This window comes from Oculina patagonica, chromosome 5 (assembly GCF_052425735.1).
Source record: "Oculina patagonica isolate OP01 chromosome 5, crgOcupat, whole genome shotgun sequence".
NCBI classification, from domain to species: Eukaryota; Metazoa; Cnidaria; class Anthozoa; order Scleractinia; family Oculinidae; genus Oculina; species Oculina patagonica.
The window spans coordinates 14,445,832-14,465,909 of record NC_135762.1 but is presented as its reverse complement, the minus strand read 5'-3'; the positions used below and the strand labels follow the sequence as shown (position 1 = coordinate 14,465,909).

General features: G+C 37.5%; 1 protein-coding gene and 1 long non-coding RNA gene across 2 annotated transcripts; both read right to left on the bottom strand.

Annotated features, from left to right (window-relative positions):
- Positions 1-5,564: 5,564 nt before the first annotated feature.
- On the bottom strand, positions 5,565-10,724 carry LOC144655726 (uncharacterized). Its single transcript, XR_013571189.1, has 3 exons — positions 10,175-10,724; positions 7,717-7,881; positions 5,565-7,144 (listed from the first exon to the last, which is right to left on the bottom strand). It is a non-coding gene; the product is annotated as an uncharacterized LOC144655726 (long non-coding RNA).
- Positions 10,725-12,622: 1,898 nt separating this feature from the next.
- LOC144655670 (neuropeptide Y receptor type 1-like) lies at positions 12,623-13,925 on the bottom strand. Its single transcript, XM_078515966.1, has one exon. The coding sequence runs from the start codon at positions 13,841-13,843 to the stop codon at positions 12,749-12,751; it is 1,095 nt and encodes a 364-aa protein (XP_078372092.1). The 5' UTR covers positions 13,844-13,925; the 3' UTR covers positions 12,623-12,748.
- Positions 13,926-20,078: the final 6,153 nt, after the last annotated feature.

The window sequence follows — 20,078 nt, the reverse complement described above, 5'->3', positions numbered from 1 at the left end:
ATACAAGTATCGCATGACGGCGTTGTATCACGTACGGCTTACACGATCGCTTTGAAAAGCTTTTGAAGGTCGTTTTGCACGGTAGAGATTTTGAATTGCGGACAAACTTGACTCCTCTGTGCCCTGTGACCATGTGCGCAGGGGCCACCTGGTTAAACATGGTAACAATGTTTAGTTTTTGTATAGTAGGGTTGAACTGTCATGCAATGGCCAACATTCTGAGATATACTTGTTGTGTGGCTATAGAGTTTACTAGGTTGGAGCCCTTTATGCAGGGGTGAATTGTTTCCTATTCTTGAGAATAACTTTTAATATCAGGAGAATTTGTCAGATCATAAAGTTCATAATAATTTAGTTTATCACACTTACTGTCAGTAGGGGCCACTTGGTTACACCCGTAAAAATTTTCAGTGGTTGCAATGTCACAGTAGTGAACTGTCGTGTAAGGGCAACAGTCTGAGCTACATATTTTGTGTTTGGTTACAGAAGTTACTGTAAGGTGGAAGCATTTGCGCAGGGGCCAACTGTTTCCTCTCCTTATAAATAACTTTTAATTTTAGCAAAATTTGACAAAATAATAATTCTGTGGATCTTGCCATGTAAACAAGGGCCACTCAGTTAAACATGTCATCAGGTTTTAAGGGGTTGAGTGATTACTAGAGAGAAAGAATTAGTTATAGGAAGGACAAATGTTTCCTAACCTCGAGAGTAACTTTTCTTTGGAGCTGCTTGATTCTTGTCTAACCAATTAATTTGTGGATCAAATTGTGCGAGCAAAGGCCACTGGGATGTAGTTAGTTCCAAGTTGACGTGCATGGGCTGTAAGGCCTGGATTCATGGTTAAACATCTACTTGTAGTAAAGAGATTGGTAGAATTCGGGCAGGGGCTATTGCTTTCTGACCTTAAGAATAACTCAAATATTTGAGGCTACATTCAATAACTTATCAAAATGTATGTTCAACCTGAATTCGAGTTAAGACCTGTCAAACATTACTTGATACTTATGATTAATCATTTGTTCATATAAGTGGGACAGCACAATTGAGCAGGGGCTAAATGGTGGTGGACCACTTATATTTTTATAACTTAAGCAAATTCCCTAGTTGGCATTACTCTATCCTTGACTCATATTGCGATAATTCCAGTCCTCCTTCCCCCTTTTTTGGGTGGGCGAGCACACTTGTACTGGTATGAAGTAATTAATATTTATTACAATTTAACATAAGTTAATGCCCTGTAGGATGGGCTAGAGCTTGAGCCTTGGTTCCTACCCAGATTTCCTGACCAATTTTTCCCTACGGGGTTTTTTGTGGCAGGTTTTTTCTGGCCTCCGTTTACTTACTAGTTATCTAGTTTGTATTTGCTCAGCTCTACTGGGGTCAATCTTCAAAGTACAGTTGTAAAAAGGGCTTAGTTGACACCCAATTATATTATAATGGTATATCACACTTGCGCAGTTGCCAAGTGTCATGGACAGACTCTCTTGTTACAATTTACAAAACTACCTATCGGTGCAACTGGCCATGTGTACAGTGCACTTGGGCCGCTTTACAGTCATGGTTGTCTTAAGAGTGTGCTTTCAGGTTCATGTACCTTAGTTAGATACATGTTCGTTATTTAGCGTACTTAAGGTATGCTTTGTATGTACAGCAAATGACAAGCCAAAAATAATTAGTGTTCAAACAGATGCACCTCTATACTTATAATTTACTTAATATGGATTACAGTCTCACCTTAACTTCCCACTTGTTGTAACCTACCATTGCCATTCAGGTTGCTTATAGGTCTAAACTCTAAGTTGTGCTTGTTGTGGTATTGGGTTAATTTGTCCTAAATGCTACAGTGATCATGAGAATTTCCAGTGGCCATATTCTTTACTGTTATATGCTAGTGAGAATTATGTTCTCTTCTTTACTTTCACATTGTCAGTGGGTTGTGTCTGTTGCTTTGGCTTCGGGTGGGGTCCCGCTCACTCGTACCTCATGGCGGGCTGTGGCGGGTTCTCCCTCACCTTTGCTGGGATAATACTTTAAGGTTTCCATATTTTAAGCTTTCAATCCTTGATATAAAAAATAAACGGCCACACCCGTGGCCAAAATCTGCCAAATGGTAGTCTTGTCTTTTATTATCCCAGCAAACAGAGCTTTGCCAAAGCAACACATACATACTTGTTTATATGCAAGACATCTAATCTAGGAGGAACGTTTTTGAACCAAAAATTGCTAATCAAAAAGTGCAGATGAATAAACAACTGGACGTGATTCTCTAGGGTCAGATAAATGGCGTGGGTGGGTGGGTCGTGGGTCGTGGGTCGTGGGTCGGTCGTGGGTTTTGGGTCGTGGCAAGTTCGCCCCCGAAGCAAAGGACCATTCCTACCGATTTTTTTATTTTTGTATACCGTTTTTATATTTAACAAAAACATGTTTTTCTTTTTTGTCCGGCGCACCGTTTCGCTTTTTCTGCCGGACAGTTTTACAGTGCGGCTACTGTAACCGGGGTCACCCAGACAAAGTTAACCAATCACAAAGCAGAACTGAAACAAAAGATTTCTACATTTTTAGCTTCAGCCAATGAAATGTCGAGTACAGAACAAAGAAATTTCAACTTCTTCGTTCGCCACGAAAACAGATCGACACAAACTTTGGCCGTATGGCGGAGCTGAATTTTCAATTAATTTCAATTTCATCCGTTTTGAACTTGAGTGGTTGTGACAGCAACATTTGGAAGGTAAATATTAGCGATGTTTATGTAAGAGAAGTTCGAAACTGTGTAAAAACGGGGAAAGAAACGACCGTATCGTCTGTGTCAATGGTGCGTGGCGGAGTTCGCTCGTGACAATTTCAAGTTTTCTCTACGGCATCATAACGCGACGGTCATAGGTTAGGCAAAGTGCGTGGCGTATTTGCAAACAACGAAGCACATTACCAGCGTGATAAATTTAGTTTTCTGCGATGTCCGATCGTTGAGTTCCACCGAAAGCGTATCGGCCGTATACATCCGAAAGTTTCGGCAATTCAGCTAGCTTGAATAAACACGCAAAAACATAAGCTTCACGAGTGAACAAATTGAAATTTTATTTTTATTTACTCAAACGACAAAAAAATGTTGGCATCGCCACTTTCACTGGTACGTTATACAGCGCAGAATGTCTTCCTTCGCTAGCATCACGTGTATTTATTTTCCAAATGGTACAGCTACCAAAACTTCAATTGATGACGTAGAGAAAACTTTGAAATTGTCACGAGCGAACTCCGCCACGCACCATTGACACAGACGATACGGTCGTTTCTTTCCCCGTTTTTACACAGTTTCGAACTTCTCTTACATAAACATCGCTAATATTTACCTTCCAAATGTTGCTGTCACAACCACTCAAGTTCAAAACGGATGCAATTGAAATTAAATGAAAATTCAGCGCCGCCATACGGCCAAAGTTTGTATCGATCTGTTTTCGTGGCGAACGAAGAAGTTGAAATTTCTTTGTTCTGTACTCGACATTTCATTGGCTGAAGCTAACTTTGTCTGGGTGACCCCGGTTACAGTAGCCGCACTGTAAGGAAGTGGGCCGAAAATTGCAAGCATTTGCTTGACCTTGGCGTGCAGGCTGTTTGCCAAATGAGAATTTTCTGATCGGCAACGTTTTGGTAACAACCGATTTATTGAACGATTTTATGTAGATAGCTTGGTGGTTCTTTATTCCATATCGATTAAATGATCGTGCTATTCATTTATTTGTTTTTCCAATTTTATCTGGGAAGTCACGCTAGTCAATATATTTTATAATTTTTAATAATTCGTGGCTTTTCTTGGTCATTTAAAGGGATTTCTACAGAACACCTAATGGATTTTTTTCCTGTGCATGGCCAACTTTTTATTCCTCTAATGAAAAAAAAAGTTTCTTTTCAGTTGATCGCTACCTACCAGTGATCCAATTAGTGGCGTGGGAACGCTCAAGTATGATTGGTTAAAAATAGGTGAAATGTACATGTTTGCTGAAAGCATTTGCGGAAGCATTATCAAAACTTGCACTGTCTGGAACTATTTATATTCTTGAAATGACTTAATAATTGTACGCCGATTTTAAGTACTAGAGATTTCTTTCACAAGGCCAAATCGATGTTGCTGTTTCAGAATCCGAACTTGCAGGTTCCTCGTCGACCGCGGTCAAACGACAAAAGTATGCCAAAAACAAGACAAGTACTTCAAAGATACGGTTTTAATTTTCATAATTAAAAGTTTCATACATTACCGGTATCACGGTGACAATTTACGAAGTTTTTGGGGGCTTTATTAAAAAAAATGTTTGAGAATGGTGATATGTGGACTTTTCTGTGCCATTTTTTCAAAGCACTTTGGTTCAGATGTAAAACATTTAAAAAGTAAAAACACTCTTATACCTGGGAAAACGGGAATGTTCAGGAAAGCGTGACTCTCGCGTGACTAAGTTATCGTGACGTTGTGTTTCAGGTCAAAGTTTAAATGAGTGACAGATGTCAAACGAAAGGTGTCAAGGATTCGCGAGGCAGTAGTTGTTGTACACTGTTGTATGACGAAATTCCCCGAAATAGGAAGAAAAGCTGCCTATAAAGACGTTTGAATGCGGTGAAGGTGCGTCGAGATTTGACCTTCCGTTATCAATTGAAGCTTGAGGCTGCAGATGCACTATCGAATGTTGCGTTTAAAGAGATTAAAGGGAAATCAAAACTTGCAATGTCAAGAACTGTAGCGAAATAAACGTTTCATTTTGTTGAACGTAACTGACTAAAGTTATATTTTAGACCATTATTTTAAAATAAAAACGTTTATATTATTTTTGCATATATCCTGCGAAACCAAGAAACAAAAAAAACCCAATGAAAATATTTAGACACTAGTTTGTCACTGATCCACACACTGGTCCCTGATTAAAATTCCGATTTTACACAGATGAAATGGCAGAATTAGAAGTAGCTGATCGGCTTATCAGCCAAACTGAAGGAACTTGTCCTTGTCAATGCAATCGTTTTAAGGGTGTTCTTTTTTGTTTAAGATTTTTCAGTTTTTCTGCGAACTAGTAGGCTGCGTGGCTAACTGCGTGGCCGGCGTGCAAAGGGGAAGGAGAGGGGAAGTTCTAGCGGTAGTCTCATGCAACGTATATTGTAACACCTCCATCCGAGGTCTTTGAATGAGTGAGTTCAAATTTTCGGCCTTGTTAAGCCTCACACATTTTTCGGTAAATTTAAAATCCAGAGATAGCTGGTAACTCTGCCTATACACGCACGACCCACGACCAACGACCCACAACCCACGACCCACGACGCACGCCAATTAGACAATCTCAGCTTAGACTGATAGTTAGTCAAATACTTGATTACAAAAAAGATGCCACTGAATTTAAATTGGACCAAATGGATCGAACGATTTAGGATGAGATAAGAACAGGATGTGCTGCGGATATATATGCGGAAGTGTGATAACATTTGCAAACCGACAGCGACTTAATTGACAGATAATATTACAACTATCTTAGGCTGTTTTCTGAGTGATGGAAAGTCGTGTAACATTGCACACGCTTTAATTTTAAAATTTACTCTAATATATAGATTTAGGCAAGCCTAAAAGCGGAGCTCCCCGGTTATTTGCCCTTTATACTTTTTTAGACCGATTTTTTTATTCATGTTATTATCTTTATATATTATATGCATCATTGTTCACCATGAACAACAGCACCAAATAAGAGGAAAAATAATTGATCAATTAAAAAAGGATTATCAATTAGCAGTAACTTTTCTTAACCCTCGGATGTACAGTTGAATCTCGACAACTCGAACTCACAAAAACTTTAACCTCTCACTAACTGGAACCTTTTCGAATTCCCCTTAAGGTCAATTTTTTAAAATAATTTTACCCTCGCTAACTCAAACCTCTGATATTTCGAACCATTTTCGATTTCCCTTAAGGTTCGAGTTATTGGGATCCAACTGTACAAGACCATCACCATCATCTGTACTCCCACCATCGTATAAGGGGTTGGGGGGGGGGGGGGGGCTTGGAGACCCTCCCCAGAGTTTTCATCCTATTAAGGTGCAGTGAAATACATGTACTTGTGCACTGAGTAGAAAGCCCGTAGCGTACTCCACAAGATGACATAATTTTTGTTGGCTGTGACGTCAATATAGCTGTCATCTTGATGCAAAATCAAGCTAGAATGCTTATGGAATGCAAAACAAATCAAATCGTACCATTTTGTTTAAAAACAAAATGAAAAAAAAAAAAGAAAGAAAAATGTTAAACATGACGATTTTTCGCCAGACCTCATTATAATTATGGCATTGCCATGGCAACATCAAATATCATGAACATATGATTTAACACATGAAAATTTTTGCAAGGTATGAATGAACAACTACTGAAAAATTCAGCATTGTAGAGTACCGTATTTATTCGATTAAACGCCTCCCTCGAATAATCGCCGCAGATAAGGGCACAAATATTAATGGACGCCGCCCTTAAATACACGCTGCATCATGATGTGGCGTTTATTCCAATAATAGAGTCAAAAAGCAAATGCAATAGTAATCAAGTTTGAACCAAGGCTCAAAAGAAATATTTTCCTTGATTAAAGCCTTTTCAGATGAGCACTAAAAACATTTTTCTGTTTTTAAAATTCAAATGTTCAGTTACCATACTATTGTTAGCAAGAATAAAATTGAATTTGAAATAAACGACACCCTCATATAAGCGCTGACCTTGCCTGCGCGTTGCCTTGCCTGCGCGTTTAATCGAAAATTAAATTCAAAATTTTTTTAAAAAAAAGTTTGGAGGGGGGTGGCATCCACTCCCCCCCCCCCCCTCCATGTACATGTATGTCCAAGGTTAAACTCTCAAAGAGGAGATAAAACAAAGAAAATGTTGTTCTAGTTCTGGCTGGTATGTTCCAGCTGTACACATAGCATACAACTGGAAAGTTTTACATGCACCTTCCCTCCCCTTCCCACCCCCCCCCCCCCAAATGGGCACCCTTTGTCATAGAACGGTGACAAAAATTATTATAATTATACAACACAAGTGAATACAATGTAGTGCTTTTCGTGCACGCTGATTGGTTAACTCGGAGGTGATTTGCAAAGTACTTTTGACCTCATTACAGCTAAGAAAAACAAACTGCCATCGTGCATCGCTTTGTTTGCTTGTTATTCAACTTGTGTGGTACATATTAAAACAATTATTTACTTCAGCGTTGGTGAATGTGGTGGATATTTACCGCTTCGCGGCTCGGTAAATATCCAACAATATTCATCTCCACTACGGTGAATAATTGTTAATTATTGCCCAATACCAAAAATAACAGCTTTCTGCTAGCACACCAGACTAAAAGCTAGCTGCAAGCCAAAATAGTGACATTCTGTTATTCTGACAAATACATGTACATGTAGGGTCCCCCAAAACCATAGCACCTTCTTCCCTAATTATATGAGTATTGTTCCTTTCTCCTTTCACTTATTTACACATAATACAATCTATAGCTGTGTATAGTTTGGTTTTGGTAAAGTCAAAATTTGCCTAGGAAAAATAAATATTTCATCAGTTAATTATTGTATTGCAACATACAATGTTACTGAATTTTGAGATTAATGAACTGTGTTTCTCATTTATTACTGTTCTTCACAGTGTGAGCACTGAGAATTAAGGATAATTTTTATGTTGTGCTATCAGAAATCCTTTAAGAAATATACATGATTGTACCACAACTGGCTTTTTTTCATTAACTTTAAAATTACACCTGTCCATATTTAAGTACATTAAGTATTAGTTGTACATGCAATTAAGAGATAATATAATAATCTGATTGTTCATTTATCTCTCCCTGTCCCTGCAGCTATCTGGTACTTGTGTTAACCCTGAAAAAGGCAAAAAAGACAGATAAAATTTTGTTGATTATCATTGGCATTAATATTTATAATTCCAAAGTTATTCAAAACACTGATCTACAGATACAATGTATAGGGAAATATTTTTCCAATTTTTGGCTGGGCCAGGGACTGTGTTGAGGGATATGTTCAGAACCAAAAAAAAAAATCCTTTCACAGTGAGTATATCAGCACAACTGCTTTCAACCTACTGAAAACATTATTAGTGCTTTTTATAAGACCCGGCACATGTCAGGGCTTTGGTGAGTGTTTTGGTGAGCCACTGGCTAAAATTCATGAGTTCCCTTCAAAATGAGGTATCTTAAGACTCTTATGTTACTCTCTGACAGGTGCTGCTGAAAGCACTGTCTGATTAACTTCATAAAGGCTTGCATATTCTCCCCAAAACTTTTATCAGGGATGTAGCTAAGAGACACTTTGCGGGCACATCAACAAGCCCAGCTGTCTTTTCTAGCCTTAGCAGCTCTAAAAGTTTAGTAAGTCTTTGCTTTTATGAGAAATTTCAGCTGAATTCAGGTTTTCTTTCTACATTTGCCTAGTACCACAACAAGATAAACAGGTCAATTTGCACTTCTCCCACAAAATCATTACAAGTATTAATTCCAGTAATTTGTCGGGTCAGGTAGCAGATCTTGTTAGGTTTTTGCCCTCAAACCCCTCCCCTGCCCCCTCTTTTCTTGAGCAATGATAACAGTTTATTTACATTTGCTTTTACATGTAAATTGTGTACTAAATTCCTCAATAGAGGCAGAATTGCAAGGAAACAATAATTTTTACTGTTAACTTATTCTTATAAAGGAAATGTAATTATCTTCTTCTGTTCTAAGTAGCATAATGTATTTAGTTTATTTTAAGTAGCTTGTTGTCAACAAATAAAGTTATGTTTTATATCTAAAAAAGTCACAATACATTACATTTATTTAAAACTAGCTATGGTACATGTACATCCAAGCCATGCCACAGGCTATTGTGCAATATGCATATGTATGAGTGTTAAAAAAAAATTGCAACGATAAAAAATAGCCTTAATATACTATTACGCCCCCTCTTTCGCCTCCCCTTTTAACTCGCAAAAACATTACACCTGTTCGCACCAAATAAACACATATGGTGCATGTATTTTTTCTCCTGAAAACACTGCTTTTTATTCAGCTAAAATAACTGAATGTCAATGCCCTCAAAATGTTTTTATATGTTGGTGTCAGAATGTGGGAAATGCACTCGAAAAGGCCAAAATTTGTAAAATTTTCTTGGGCAGCACCCCCCCCCCCCCCAAAAAAAAACAACAACAAAAAAACAAGAAGGTAATGCCTTAGGTATGAAATGTTCTCCTAAGCTATCCCATGGGGTTGACTGGATTTTTCAAATACAGACACTACCCAGTGTTTGTTTGTCCATGTTGTCAGTTGCATGCATAAATGAACAGGTACATTAGAGATAAAATGAGATGCACAAGTCATTTTAGAATATGTATTAAAGACTAAATTAAAATCCCTCAGTTCCCAAGGGGTTGAATAAGTTTCATTTTTTAAATTACAAAGGTCATGCTGTTCTTTCTTGTTGGTATTCTCTTAGAGGAAAACAATGGCTCCAAAACAAACAGAAAACTCTACAATTGTTTTTACACTGCGTATGTGCCATACTTTACACAAAAAAGCACAAATTATCATCTAATGAATTTTAATTGTTTTGATATCTGTACATTGGGCAACTCCTGCCACTTTTAGTATTTAACCATGGAAATCTAACCCTTGACATCAGCTTGAATTACTTCATAAGCTTCAGTAATGTAGAGTGAATAACTTGTCTGTTGTGTATTTGCTATCCTATGTTTACATTGTAATGGCTCTTGAAAAAATGAAGACGAAAGTAGTTCTCAGACAGTACCAATGAAACTGGAATTAGAGTCCAAATACATGTACTTTGGGTGACATTTCATCGATAAAAACATTTCTAAGTAAACTATTTACATTGTGAAACGCAAATCAATCTACCTCTTTCCGGAAACACCAAATTTGAGAAGAGACCTGTTTCTCGATTTAACTAAACTACAAACAGTTCAGCAAGCTAAGGGAAAGTAACCAGGCAAAATCCTCGACATTTGAGAAGCGAATGCCTACTAGTCAGTTGAAAAATGCTAGCATATGGTGCTGATTAATCATTTACTTTGAAAATTCTAAACTCCGAAGTAAGAACGTTGACAAGACAAATTTTCCATAAATGAATAAGCCTATTATTTTATAACTTAACTTTTAATACTCACATTCTCCAAAACGTCGCTCGTTTTTTTTTTCTGAACTCTCTTTGTTTTTCTCTCTCGCGATGCTCCTCGCTACTTCGTTGCCTCTTTTCAGCTCTTTTGCTGGGCTCTTTCATGCTCTCTTTGTCGTTGTTGTTCGCTACTATTCACGTCGCGGATCGCTTTTCTCCCCGAAGTTCAATTCGCTCTACTCTCGTTTGTCAACATCGACACAACAAGAGATTAGAAAAAATAAGTTTTTCTCGTGTTTGAAACTTCAGACCGGCTGAATAAACGTATTGAATCTAGAGACTGAAGTCGTTTTGAAAGCTTCTTTGCAAAATTAAAAATTGAAAATCTTTGCCTACTACATTTTCCCACCAACAAACGCGGGCTCCCCGGAAGACAAACTCGTCCCCAGTCCTAATCAGGGCGGACGGACGGACGGACGGACGGACGGAAGGTCACGTGACTACCAAACTTTTTCGGCTTGACGGGTTTCAGTTTATCTGCTTTGTCCGCATGAACCAATGGGGCTCCGCCTTCGGCGCCTTCGGCGCCGTGCGAGCTCCGCTATTAACCTAATTTTTAAAGGAACCGTAAGCCTTTCAATCCTCCGTTTTTAAATAGTTATAGAGGCCGACAAATGGCATTTTCCTTTTTAACTCCTTGCATACTGTTGCATATCAATGCAGTAAGACAATGCTTATGTGCATGGAAGCATACTAGAACACCATCTGTCAGACAGCATATATTCTTTGACACCTGAAGCTATTTAAGCAAACAAACAGGTCTACACTGAACGAAGAAGAACTTCACGTAATTCTTAAGGTCAAGTTTGCCGTAAAAATTGTCTTGTCTATTGGGACCTCTTCTTTGTTTTAGCTATACTGTAATAAGATACAAACGAAGATTGTGTTTATCTTTTCGTTTGATAAGCATTTTTTGAATTTTAATAGTTTTGTCTGAAACTTAATTAGTCTAGTACTGATGGCAAAAAAAAAACGATGCCGATAAATTTAGTTAGAACGTAGTGAATAGAAGGAAATGGTTAGGAAGGCAGGCAAACATCAAAGGAGAAAACAAAGAGGCTAAGATTTCTGTTGGAAGGTCCACGACCCTGTACATCTTTTTTGCGCTCATCATTACGCAATCGCAATGTTTCTATTGGTTTGTTACATGAACACACGTAACCACCTATTGTATTTTGTCAGGTTTTGTGCAGGGTCAACCCCGACAATTTTTTCTCTTTTAACTATGAATCAAAGCTGTGGATCCAAAGATGCAGAATAAGAAAAGTACTGGAACCAATGTACAAAATATGATAAAAGGCAGCGGAATCCTAAAAAAACGTAAACCAACAGCGATGTGATAGTCACATAATACTGAAACTCCTTTAGGCTGTGTTTTTGAGAAATGGATAGATATGTAATATGCACTCAATTTCCTTTTGTCTATTGTCTCGTGTCTAGCCCATTCCTAATAAAAATACTCTTTATTCTTGTTTGTTCATTATGTCTGTTAGTGACAATAGTGAGAAATGGAATAGTACTACTCTGGTGTATAAAAGTAAACCAAATACATGGATTTACTCTGCATTCACACAAAGAAAAAATATTTAAATCGAATAAATATTTCCGGTGCGGTATTGAGCTTAAAAACTTAATTATATAGCTGTCAGTAAATCCTATATTGTCAGCGCAGCTATTTTTCCTTAATTTCTGAGAACTGTCCAATTTGGGATTAAATTTGGATAGTTTTAATTAGGACTTTCAGGTAAAATGCACAAACTGTCCAATTTAAGAAAAATTGGACAGTTTTGTCTCAGCCAATCGAATCGAAGAAAAAACAACATGTGACGGATGTTAGCCAATTAGTACAAAGCATAGCGTCAGCCCTGTAAACTTGTCTTAGTTGACAATGGCGGAATTTTTAAGGCAAGATTGCTACGTTTTTCCATTCCTTTTGAGCTTTTCAGCAATAGTAACAACAAAGAGAAATTTTCTACGTTGTCAGAAGAGGAGCTAGCTACACTAAGAAGCAAAACCTAAGAGCAAAACACCTCTAATAGTACAAAACTTGGGTGAACGTAAGTGCAGCGAAGCGAAGGAAGAAATCTGTCAGATATTCATCGCCACGAGCTAGATGCAATTCTTTGTCGTTTATGCTGAAATTCGAAAAGATTAGACGGCCATGAAGTATGAGCGAAATTGTGGAAAGGAGTATGTCAGATTCAAGAAGTTGTAAAGCTCTTCGGACACTTTGTTTACGACTTTAATTGATTGATGCAGTGTTTTCACTCACTTTGTAGCAAGCTTTGCAAACTCAGGTGAATAAAATTGCACTGTTTTGTTTAAGTTTTTTTTGTAAAGACAATGGCAGAATTTGAATTCCTTGGGGGCAGTTTCACGCTCACTCCAGGACCAAATTAAAATTCGCTACATGATATTATTTGCATTATCAAAAAGAGAAAAACACAAGTTTTTTTCTTATACACCAGGGGGTATACACTTTAGGGCTTCGATGTTGACTGTTACCTTAGTTAACAGTAGAGAAAGTAGTAGAGGAAGATATTCGAGATGCATGACTTAGAAAGGTCTATAATCTCGTTTCCATATAGTTTGAACTTTTCTTCTGTGTTGTTGTATTTATGACATAGATTTTTGGATTTGGACTTGTATTTTTGGATTTGGATTTAAAACATAGGATTTTACGAATCCGGCGCATAAAAGTGAAGCAAATACTTGGATTCACTATGCAATGACACAACGAAAACAGAATGGCAAACTGATTAAATATTTTAAAGCCTAGACTACAACGTGGAATTGAGTTTGGAAAATAAAGATAAAGAAACTGAACGGCAAGAAAAGGCAACCAGCACGAGGCAAATGCCAAAACGATCAATGCAGACATTTTAAGCAGCTTTTTGTTCCTTTTCTTGTGTCGTTGATTGGCGATAGAAGTACGAAAAGGCGCCATTTCATCGTTCTTTAGTTTCACCAATATTATCGTCTGAAGTATGCAAACTGTTACTAGTGGCACAATCAAAACAGTAACAAGTAACGCAGTGTAGTAGCGGGTATGTGTTAACTTGTGATTGAAGGCCGGCTCCCAGTTTGTGATACAAAGAGTTTCTCCATTTCTTGTCTCCAAACTGAAAGTATAGAAATATGGGGAGTGAATCGCCATCGCTAAAATCCAAGTCGAAAAGATAAGGATTCGTCGCTCTTTGACAGTGGCTCGACGATATCTTCGTGGGAATACCACAGCGACCAACCTATCAATGGTAATTAGAACTAAGGACAGTGTAGACACAGCAATTGTAACATCTGCAACAAAGGCACAAATCTTACAGAGAATCCGACCAATCCATCCGTGTACCAGAAAAACCGTCGACTCTTTAATATGAACCACTATCTCTCGAGGAAATTCAACTAGGGAGAACAATAAATCTGAAATAGCTATGTTGGCTAGTATCAGGTTCATCGTCATATTCGATTTGAGAGAGGCGAAGATAAGGAGGGTATTTCCCACAAGCGAAGCAATCAGAATGACAATGTTAATAGTAGCATAACTTATCATGATAGCCACAGAATCAATCGGCGGCAAACACGTGCTATTCTGAGCATTATGGCCTCGAAATTCGTTATTATTCAAGGTTGTTGTCGTGCTGTTGTTGGCGAACATCATCATAGAAGACGCAAACCGAGAACAGGAACAGGTTCGACTGACCAGTGAAACTGTAATACGGACCCAAATGAAGATTGCGTTTATATATTCGTTCTTATAGCATCTACACAGGTTAGACTGATAGTGAGTCAAATACTTGATTACAAAAAAGATGCCGCTGAATTTAAATTGGACCAAATGGATCGAACGATTTAGGATGAGATAAGAGCAGGATGTGCTGCGGACATATATGCGGAAGTGTGATAAAATTTGCAAACCGAAAGCGACTTAATTGACAGATAATATTACAACTATCTTAGGCTGCTTTTTGAGTGACGGAAAGTCGTGTAACATTGCACACGCTTTACTTTTGGAATTTACTATATTACCTGATTTTTGAAGGAACCATAAGCCTTTCCATCCTCCGTTTTTAAATAATTATAGATGCCGACAAATGGCCTTTTCCTTTTTAACTCTTTTTAACACCTTGTCTGTTGTCTGTTAGTGACAATAGTGAGAAATGGAATAGTACTAATCTGGTGCATACAAGTAAACCAAATACATAGATTTACCCTGCATTCACACAAAGAAAAAATAATTAAATCGAATAAATAATTCCGGCGCGGTATTGAGCTTAAAAAACTAAATTTAAAGATGGACGAACTGAAGGGCATCAAAAGATAACCAGCACAACGCAGACACCACAATTATTACTATAGACATCTTCAGTAGTTTTTTTTTCCCTTTTCGTGTGCCGTCGATTGACGATGGAAAAGCATAAAGGCTCTACTTTATTATATTACCTGTAATATAATCTTTACTGAGGTTATAGTCCGCAGTATATTCAGGTACACAGGAGCCGAAAACGTGAAAAATACCCACAGGCATTGTAATCTGATTTTTGGCAATATAGCTATTTTTACCAAATCAAGTACATGTAGGCTGATTTCGAAAATCATTGTTGCCAAGCTCAATTCTTGTATTAAGATAAAGTTTTGAGGCATTTAATTATGACGTCATTGTCCAAATAAGGAGTTTTCTTTCCTTTAGCTATTTTAAGCAAAATACATCCAGAAATTCTTTTAAAGCAGTATAAGTGCTACAGCTGCAAACAACAAACCGGCCGTATTTTTAAATCTTTTCAAGTAATATTTTATAAGCTTACACGCGCGAGCGAGTGCTTTATCAAGTTTAAAACACGGTGAATTACAGAGTTCTTTTTTAGCTACAACAACTCGATGCAGAAATTTGAATTGGAATTCCCTCAGCTTGTTTTCTTTGGAAACCTGTTTAACTGATCTGAAAATTATATCCCATTGTTCTGTATTTATTGGCAAGGATTTGCTCCATTTTTTCGGTCCGGTATGTGAACAATTATGAGCTTTCGTATTTAATAACCTGTAAAAATCCTTTACTTTGGCTGTTTCAAGATTAACCTAAGTTGAATCATCAAGTTCGATAATTGAGTGGTTTCCAAGAACATATTCTTAGAAAAATAATTGTTCCTTGTCCTAGACAGCAAACTGCCCGGGATTGCACTTGTAACTTGATAGTAATTTAAAAAGTTAGTTTTACATTTGTATTTCGTTTTAAATGCTTTATATGAGAGCAGCTGGCCTTGTTCATCTAACAGGTCACTGATTTAGATAATCCCTTAAGAGAACCATTCTTTGATGAAAAACGGTTTGCCGTCTATTAGTATTTCTCGGTTGCCCCAGATCATAATTATAAAGAGTTTTGAGCTCATCGAAGAAAAATAGCATGTCCTTATGGAAAGTTGGTTATTTTGACACATCAAAATTACAACGTAATAGAAAGTTCAGTCCGCCTAGCTTTTTCAAGAAAAAGTCGGGTACAGATTTCCAGTTCAAGTTTCCTTGTTTCAAAAGACGTGGAATCCATGCCAACCGCATTGCCTTTATCATTAAATCGAGATCGGGCCTGCGAATTCCACCTTTATCATAATCTTGATATAAGCTTTCTCTTTTAATTTTATCTCTTTTTTTTGTTCTAAAGGAAACCGAAGAGTTTCCTTTTAACAGTTTGGGTGGTATCCTTAGGCACACTAGTATTAGATGCCAAGTATAAAATTTGCCACAATCCAAGACATTTTATGATCACAACTTTCCCAAAAAAAGTAAGACTTTTTGAACTCCACATGCATATCTAAATGAGTCTGACGTTTTTGAACTTTTAACCCTCCCATAAGGTTTTTCCCAAATTTAAAAAAAACTATTTACTCTACAATGCTAACACTTTCAGTAGCTGTACATTCATCCTTTGTGGAAAATTTAATATGTCAACCATTTCTCCATGGTATTTGACGTTGCCATGGCAACGTCAAAAATATAGGCATGTCTTGACAAAAATCGTCAGTTTTAACTTTTTTCTTGATTTTTTCCAGTTTTTTTAAACAGAAGTGCAAAATTTGTTTATTTTTACATTCCATAAGCATTCTGGCTTGATTTTGCATCAATTTCCGTTATTTTGTGACCTTCTAAGAAAATGTTGAAATCCAAGATGGCGGATCCAAGATGGCGGCTCTTATGACGTCGTGTGACGTCATATGACGTCACAGCCAATTAAAATTATGTCATCTTGTAGAGTAAGCTAAGGGCTTTCTTTTCAGTGCAAAATATTTTCGCTACGCCTTAATATAACTAAAACTCCGGGGAGGGGTTCCATCCACCCCCCCCCCCCCCCCCCCCTTGTACGATGGTGGGGGTATGAGTTTGCTTGTACGTCCGAGGGTTAAGTTGAAATTATAGTAATCGTTAGTCTTTTCGCCATACGAAAAGTATATTCCCAGGATTTTGACTGGATCTCGAGGCCATGACAGCTGTAACGACGTCGTTCTCTGTTGTTGCGCCATTTGCCCAGCCACAGTGCTTTGGTCTTTTTGACATTAAGTTTTAAACATACATACATACATATATACATACATACATATATCTACCTTGATTTGATAAAAGGTGTCTTCCGAATTTTGACACAACATTATAGTTCTGAGCCATATTTCGGCAGAGAACGTTGAATGAGGGATAGTTTTAGCTCGAGGTGAACGTTGATTACTCTAATTTATGTCTTTTCGAACCAAGAAGACTGCATTTACGGCATTTTGTTCAAATTATGAATTCTACAATTTAATTAACTTGTTTACAACATGAAATAACATCAACTGAAAAACCAACTTAAAAAGTGCTAGAGCGAGAGCTGAACTGAAGCTTTCTAAATCCATGCATGGTCTAAAATGAACTATCAACAGGCGTTCTACATCGACGTTCGCTTCATTTTCAAGGAATTGGGGAATAAATAACTAGACAATTTATGACTCAGCGAAACAATTCGATATGTTTCATGTCAGTTCACGGCCGGAAACCACGCATATCGAATTGCTTCTCGCTGACAAATCGCAAAACGCGCTGATCGCTAAATGAGCCAAAGCGGCAAAATAATCATCAAATGAAGAGAATTCTACTCACATAAGGGTTTCAAGAAATTCCCTTTCGACCATCAGCTGCGCTCTTTGCAACCTTTCCATCTTATTCACAATGTAATACCCCGGATGTGAAGAATCGTTAAAAAGCGAACCAATACCCTCGGACATTACAACAGAATTTTTCTAAGTCTCCAGCCAAGGAAGAGTTCAAGCCCAATATCGCCATGACCGCCTTCAAATCAGCCCTAAAGTCTAGTTCCGAGTCCTAGTTGATGTGGCTGAAGACCTTTGCTGTCTAAAGGAAGCACAACGTTATTTGTACCGAGCAAAACGTACCGAATCAAGAGTTCAACCCGTTAAAGCTTTGTTCTAAGGTACAATAACAGCCGACGCAAAACTTGCAAATCGTTAGACTTCCACCTTCATAGGACTTAATGATGTCCTCCGGCAAACTTCCTTTAGACAGCAGAATGGAAAGCTATAGATCACAACTGTTCTACTAGTTAGCGCGCGCAACTAGAATTCAAATGAAAGAGAGGGGTTGGAGTTAGAGACTGGGCTAGACTAACCACAAGTAAATCTACGGGGAGGGAGACGGGGGGGGGGGGGGAGACAGGGAGGGAGAAAAAAAAGTAAGATTGAATTCACTACATTAGACAGGGCGACATTTCATTGGAAGAAAGCCGAACAATTTTCCGTATCCTCAAAAAAAAAAAAATGAAACCCCATACATTCCTTAACAGCCCGATAGCCACCTTTTATCAAATCAAGGTAGATATACATACATACATACATACATACATACATACATACACACACACACACACACACACACACACACACACACACACACACACACACACACACACACACACACCATACATACATACATACATACAGTTCAATATAATAAAATTACAAAAACAGATTAAAAATTTAAAAATTTAGATTAAAGGGCTTTCTTAACAGAAGTTATATCTGCGCAAAAGAGATTGGTATCATCTGCAAATTGGTTCATTTTAATTTCGTTGCCGTAAAAATTTATTAACAAGCTTACTTTGACGAATTTTACTAGATAAAATTTCTGCGCTTAAAATAAAAATATATGGTGATAGGGGACAGCCTTGGTTTACTCCCTTTGTTGGCTTGAACCAATTAGTCGCAAACCCGTTGTTTAGAACTGCATTTTTAACATTATTGTAAAAGACACTTGTCCACCGCTTTGCAATTTCACCAAAATAAAAGAGACTTAACACGCTTTTAATTAACGGCCATTCCAATGTGTCAAATGCTTTTTTAAAGTCGACAGATACTAGGACACCCGTTTATTCTTCCGTTTTAGTGTATTCCATAACATCACTTATGAGTCTGAGACTGAATTTTCACCTATATATCGCCCCTTCATGAAGCCTGTCTGATCTGGGTGTATCAGTTTTGGAAGAATTGTCTCAATCCGTCTAGCTAGAGCTCTAGATGCAATTTACATGTAAATGCAACAAGTAACGCAGTATAGCCGTTGAGTAGCAAGTTTGTGTTGCCTCGTGATTGAAGGCGGCGCCAGTTCGTGAATTTTGATACAAAAAGGTTCGCCGTTGTTTGCATCCAAACAGAAAGTAGAAAAATATGGAGAATGAATTGCCATCGCCAAGATCCAAATGCAAAGGACCAGAAGTCTATGCTTTTTGACGGCGATTCGACGATATTGCATTGGAAACACAGCGGCAACTAACCGGACTCTCTCATTGAGAGAGTCCAGAAGAGAGCCATGTTTATTATTTGTCCTTCCCTCGACTACAACGAGGCATTACGGCTTCTCGGCCTCACTTCATTGAGAGAACGGCGCCAACATCTTTGCCGGCAGTATGTCTGTAAACTTCAAGATGTAAATAGCCCTCTTCATTTTCTATTGCCTCGACGTGAGGAGATTGTACATAACTACGACTTAAGATCCGGCACAAGTCGAAGCACCACCAAACCTCGCAGAACGAAGCGTTCTCAGGCCTTCGTCACTTTTCGATATTACACCTCGAACAAGCTTGTTTATAATAGAACCTTTTATTGTATATGTATTGTAATTTTTATATTTATAGTTTATATTTATACCTTAGCTTGTTTTTTACTCTGTAATTCAGTTATTAATACTGCAATGAGTGTCTATTAAACATTACATTACATTAAACATTACATTACATTATATCAACGGCAATTTGAACATGTATTTAAGGAGGCTCGATGTAGTTTCTTTAGACTAAGGGTGGTTGTTTTGAAAATTAAAATTACCTAGGAAGCCAATGTTCAATTTTTGCCAAAATACACCATAATGATCAAATGTGACCAAATTTTAATTTTTTACCCGTCACTTAGTCACAACGGTTACCATAGCAACGATTGACGTTTTCTTTTGTTCTCAAACAAGCTTGATTTTCTCGAAATCTAGACTGACACTTGGTGTTTATTTTTTGATATGTTAAAGTTTAGTAGATTGACTAACTGTTGACGAAATTTTAGAAAAATCTGTAAGAGCGTTTTCAAGTAAATCAAGAATAAAATTTTCAGAAAAACACCGTTTTAATATAAAATAGGCGCCTTAAAATTGTTTCGTATTATTTGAGCACAGTTTCTCTCACTGAAATATAAATACTTACACCATCAAAGAGCATTAACTAAAAGCGAAAGACTTTTTGCTTTAATTTGTTAAAATATATCGACTGCCGATTGTAAGAAATTATAAGAAAATACCAAAAACTTCATTCTTGATTTACTCTAAAACGCTCTTACAGATTTTCCTAAAATTTTGAGCACAGGTAGTAAATCTACTGT

What these genes read in the sequence shown, in the direction of transcription:
- LOC144655670 (XM_078515966.1), bottom strand. Translation starts at nt 13,843, where the DNA reads ATGATGATGTTCGCCAACAACAGCACGACAACAACCTTGAATAATAAC.